The 6,000-nt window shown below is 38.9% G+C and overlaps 1 protein-coding gene across 1 annotated transcript; it reads right to left on the minus strand.

Moving 5' to 3' along the window:
* Positions 1–2,557: 2,557 nt before the first annotated feature.
* Positions 2,558–5,680, minus strand: LOC147389428 (uncharacterized). Its single transcript, XM_086418193.1, is given in 2 exon segments — positions 2,558–3,803; positions 3,805–5,680. Coding segments are annotated over 2 exon segments (2,277 nt in total). The 5' UTR covers positions 5,173–5,680; the 3' UTR covers positions 2,558–2,894.
* Between the last annotated feature and the right edge of the window lie 320 nt (positions 5,681–6,000).

Raw genomic sequence — 6,000 nt, forward strand, 5'->3', positions numbered from 1 at the left:
GTTAATTTCTACTCCAATATACTTAGATTTCATTTTCTCCTCGTGATCGAATTCAAGGCCATCCCAATCAAATCAGGAAGCATTAGGAGGTAGCTCATAAAAAACATGAAATCGGATGATTGGGATAAATCACATATCACATGGGTATGCGATGAAGCCTGAGATTTATTTTGATTGTTGGACTTTACATTTTAACCATCAAAATTTCATATTATTTCATGAGGCTCAGATTTCGTTGACTTGAAAAAATTTACAAAAAAAATGTTCTTGATTGTGCGTAAAATCCATCAGTTAAGACTTATTCTTGACTAAGTTAGTAAGGGTAAAAGGCCTTACAAAGGCTAATCCACCGTCAAAATAAAACCTCGAGATCCATAACAAATAATGAGATTTTGTTTTGACAGTAGTTGAGCCTTAGTAAGGCTTATTTCCTTCATTAGTTCTGATATGATACATATTATTGAAATACATATGATTCTCCATGGTTGCAATCAATATTTATAGGGGCAGTTCATGGGACATATGTAAAAATAATGATTTTTCAAAATATGAGTTAGAGGTTTCGGATTGTGATGATTTTTTGCGAGGATGGTCACTATGATGAGAAGATCATCCTCACAAAAAATCAATTCAATCTGAAACTTCTAAATCCATCAAAAGTGATTTACAAATTATTGGCAAAATTTGACAAAAAATCAACGGTCCACATTCTAAATCACTTTTAATGGGGTTAGAAGTTTCAAATTGGACTATTTTTTTCTTTTCGGGTGATCTTCCCATGATAGAGATCATCCTCACAAAAAATCAACTCAATCCGAAACTTTTAACCCATATTTTGAAAATTTATTTATGTTACATTGTTTTTACTTATGTTTTTTCATATGTCCCTTGATACGTTCCCATATTTATATTGTAGATAAATTTAGAGGGTCACTATTGCCACACCAACTTTTACTACTATCACACCAATTGTGTACAATTCCTGGGTGATTTACATAGGAATTGGTGCAGAATTAGTAAAAGCTGGTGTGGCAATAGCAGCTCTCTAAATTTATATTGGAAATAAATAACAGAAAAACAGATTCCATAAAAAATGTGAATTATAAGTGTAAGATTACATGTTTTCCCCAAAAACATCAATTTTTCTGCCCAAAACGATTTTCCCCACTTCGGCAGTCCTCACCCTTTATGGAAAATAAATTTTCTAAATCCTCAAGGTTTTTTTCCTTCTAAATTACTCCAATCCCAAAACTACAAATCAATTTTCATTTTCCTTAGTCTGCTACCTCTCAAAAATTACAAATCAGAGCAACTCTTACAAGTCTATGTCAATATATAATTTCATGAAGGCATTGCAAGCATAGACTAGTGATACAGATAAACATCTTAGAAGCCCAAGAAGAACTAGAAGAAGAAATTTCATCAAACCTGGGATTTAAATCAAAACCCTTTAATCAAGAAGGGTTCAGTTCCGACAAAATCAAAGATTATATAATGAGTTAAAAACAAATCTAACCTCCAAACTGAAGTAGTTTGCAAAACAAGTAGACTACCCAACTCAACAAATCCAACTCTATTCTACAGTATTTTGTACATGACATGGCTACCTAAGCGATCAAAAGGGGTGTCTAAGGAACTAGGGTCCAGGACTTAAAAAAGTTCTAAAGCCAGATGTATTGGGGTTTTTGGATAACATACCGATACCAAATAATGTGGATTACATAAAAGTCGATGCCAACTCATGGAGACCAATTTTGCAAGAGTCCAACATGCAACATATTGTATTATCTAAGTGCGAGATACAAAACCACACAATAGTAAACAAGACAAGGATCCTGCACATACTAGAGTTGCATATTTTCCTTTTAATGAATGTAAGATATACTACATTATCGAAAGAAAGGAGGTCGAGAAGACCTACCTTACAAGAAGGGCAATACAAAGACAGCACAATGAAATACTTCTCTCTTTTTACTAACAACTACCCAATTAAAAAGAAAATCTTCAAAAAAGACTCAAAACTCTTCAAATTGCTTCCACCAAAAAAATATGAATCGTAGGGATGAGAAACTGATTAAGCTCATGATCCTTACTTGCAAAGAGTAGCTATTTCATTCCTTCTAAATATCCCAAGATGATGCTTCTATTGGAAGTTGATATAAATACGCCGTTTTGTTCGTTCCAAATAGTCCGAAATGACACTTCTAAGGGACTTTGGTATAAATGCACTCCTAAGACGACAAACATCAATTGTTCTACATGGTCCAAGTGCAATAAATCACCTCTACCTAACTGGAAGAAAGCATGTCTGTTACTATGAACTCAATTTTTTTCTTTTTTCTTTTTGATAAGTATACTATGAACTCAATTTAAACTTAAGAGACCATTGTTAGATCGGATCATGCATGCATTCAAATAATAATCCATGAAAACCCACCAACAAAATAAGCAGAAATTTGGAGGGAACGGGTAATTTCATCTCTTTTCCCCCCCTTTTTTTTTTCTTTCAAACTCCATTTTTCCCTTGTTGTCTAGTGTACTGCAAACCATCACCACCTTAACAAGAAACAAGTGCTACTTCTTATCATAATATTAAAAGAACATTGTAATAATACCATACCCATGTCCGAATTAGATAAATAAAGAAAGAAAGAGACCACTAAACCTTACATTTGTCGAATGTTTTGTTTACTAAACAAACAATCTGCCCATACCAAGCAGACAAACGTAGAATCACAGGCAAGAAAATGCACAACAGTAAGTCATAAAATCTGTGCCACCACCATAGTTTCAAATATATATATTGACATAGTAGAACAATAATTCGTGGCACCTTTGTGAGATAAGTGAATTCGTACAAAAGCCAACCTTCCCGCCTGAAAAATGCCCTCTCATCAGCTCCAAGCCGACACCGTGACAAGCTCCTGTCGCTGCCAGCAGAGCACAAGTGAAGCCTGGCACTTCTCTACGTGGAATCCCCTCACTTGAAGCCTCTTCACCATGCATTCAGCCTGGGTTTCAGTGAAATTACTGAAGTTCGAGGGAGAGAACCCGGCTGAAACAAATAGGTCCCTCCAAGGCGGCATCTTTTTGGAAGCACAGTGACGTCTCATAACAGAGCTCTCAATCCTTGGTTGGAGCAAGAACCTCTCAATCTTGTTGACAGTATCATAGTTCTTATCAGTGGCATCAAACGATTCCAATAAGGTTGAGTACGACTGGAGGGCATAGAGGAAATGATTTGAGAAGGGTAGGTCATCGCGGTCACACCCTCTGTCCACAGAAACCACAATCTTCGGTGAGAGTTGCTTCACAAGGTGAAGCAACAAAGGGAAAGAAGATGGGTGGTTTGAGGAGGACCCAATGGGGAGGTTTACAGCAATTGCCTCACTCTCAGATACGTGGACGGGTAATGACCACGAAGTAGGGTCCAATGAATCAAGGCTCACGATTTCAATCACAAATGGGATTCCTAGTTCTTGGGCAAAATGGGATAGGTTCTCTTGAGCAAGAGCTAGTTCAAGTGGATGATTGTGGGAAGATGAACAAGTAAAGGCAGTGATCGTAAGTGATGGGGCACCCCCAACCCACCCCGCAATCTCTTGCATGAAGGAAGCCCATTGTTCACCAAGCCCAATATCAAAATCAATTATATGAATGTGTTTGTATCCCTCTAGTGCTTCGAGAAGGGCTTGGTTGGAAGTGAAATTCGTGAATTGGAGAATCGGAGATATCTCCGAGAAGGCCTTGTAGGATCCTATCTTGAGAAGGACATCTAAGGGAGTTGAAACCCTTTGAGAAGTAAGAAATTGCCACATTGTTGTTAGTAAGGAGGAGCAGTTGTAGGGCCTCCTTGAAGTAGAAAGCAGCCCTTTGAAGGGGCTTTCCAATTGGGGAGAGCTGGTGATTGAGCCGCGCCAATATCCCTCGCGCGTGTACCAAATTCCCGGATTCGACCAACTCAGCCGCCTTGAAGAGATGGTCTACCAACATCTGATGCTGGTGGTGATGAGCCGCTTCATCCCCAGTCCCCACCACCTTTGGGCCTTGTTGAAGGTAATCAGGACGCAATTGTAGCTGATGAGGGAACCCTTGTTGTTGTTGTTGTTGTTGTTGTTGCTGTTGTTGTCTTCGGAGGAAAAACTCGGGGCCAGAATCAACGAAGGGGTTGTTTGGGATCTGAAAGCTTGGGTCACTGATGCCGGGGTTGTGACGTTTGGGTTGCGGCGGGACCACAAGGTGCTGATCTTGCTGGTTGTAGGATAAGGGCACAAAGAAAGGTTGGTTTTGTTGATGGTTTATCAGAATCTGTGAATTCAAAAGCTGAGTCTTTTCACCATTTTTTGGTTCAAACTGTTGTTGTTGCTGATAAAATAGGCCAGGAGGATTGGAATTTGGAAGAAGATTGGGATTAAGAGGAAGACTGTTAGCTGAAGGAGAGAAGATTGGGTTGGAATGGTTACTGTTATTCAAACCAAAGCAAGCGATTTTGTTGAAATTTGTGATAGAAGATGGATTTGATATTGAATTTGAACCAATCCTTCCATTATCACAACCACCACCCAAGCTCACATTCATCAAAGAACCAGAACCAAAGGGTTCAAACCCGAAGCTTGGATCGACGATTCCGAGCCCAAATCCTCCATTGCCTTCGAAATCAGAAGGACCCACTCCTTGCAAAAGCTGCTTCAACCCCGAAGACGATGAATCATCACCGCCCATGATCCATCGAAGAAGCGATTGTTCTTGACTCGGCGAAGACTCAGTTTCCGATAACAATCTCTCCCAATCCTCCAAACCAAAGCCGCTACCACCATTAACGATTTCTAAAGCTGTGGGAACACGTTGAAGCTCTGAAACCCATTCTTCTTTCAGGTTTCCAAGACCACTGCTACCGGTAGGCTCGGTTACTAGAGCTGAGCTGTCATGTTGGGTAGACGGCCATTTCTGAGAGGGGTTACCGGAAACAGCCGCCACACCGGCTGAGTCGGTAGAACCTGTGCCTCCACCCAAGGAAGAAGACAGGGTTGACGAAGATGTTGGAGAGCTTGGGCTCCTTCTTGTATCCAGAACAGATGTGGGTTCACTTCCAAGGAAAAAACCTTCCTTTTTCGAAAAAATGGAAGAAATTTCTGAAACTTCAAACAAACCCTTAAAGGGCATCCCTCTCATCTAAAACTAAACAAAACCCAGAACTTATAATCCTCTGAAAATCAAACAAAAACTTAGAATAGGCACCCAAGCAAAGATCAAGAAATGGGTTTTAGAGATTTAGAAATAGAGGCATAGAGAGGGAAAGAGGAGTCTGTGAAGATGAAAAAATGGGTTTTGGCGATTTGATGAGCAGATTTTACAGGTCTGACCTTTTTAGTTATTTGAAACAGAGTTGAAAAACTCCACCATTACTGCTCTTCAAGAAGAAACCCATTTCACCACTACACACATCTGCAACACCAGCTCTTCTTCTTCATCTTATCTCTTTTGCTCTCTCTCTCATTCTTCCCCCCTCCTCTGCAACTCCATTGCTGTTCTCTCTCTCTCTCTCTCTCTCTCTCTCTCTCTCTCTCTATTCTTCTTCTCTGTTTCGTCGCTTTGGTACGCTGTACCCTTCCCTGTTCTGTTTTGTCGTAATTGTACCCTGAAAACCCCTACTCTATATCTCTTTCTCTCTCTCTCTTCTATTTTTTTTTTAAAATTGATTTGTTTTAGTTTAGATGTATTTCTCTCTGTCCAGTTCACAGTTCTGATCGTTTTTTTTTTTTTTTTTTTTATAATCCCATAATCTAATAATAAAATAAATTTTGAACATGTTTTATCAATATTTTAATTAATTATAATAATAAATAAAGTCTTTAAAAAGAGAAAGGTAAGTTGCCCATCTTTACTATCTTTTAAATGCCCAAAACACCCTTCTTAATCCTACTTTATTCAGACATATATTATGAATTTATCCATGTTCAAGTGTGAAGCTTATCAGGGGCAATTTTGGAACTCCCTATG

This window comes from Akebia trifoliata, chromosome 12 (genome assembly GCF_017979445.1).
Source record: "Akebia trifoliata isolate Shusen 1 chromosome 12, ASM1797944v1, whole genome shotgun sequence".
Taxonomy (NCBI): domain Eukaryota; kingdom Viridiplantae; phylum Streptophyta; class Magnoliopsida; order Ranunculales; family Lardizabalaceae; genus Akebia; species Akebia trifoliata.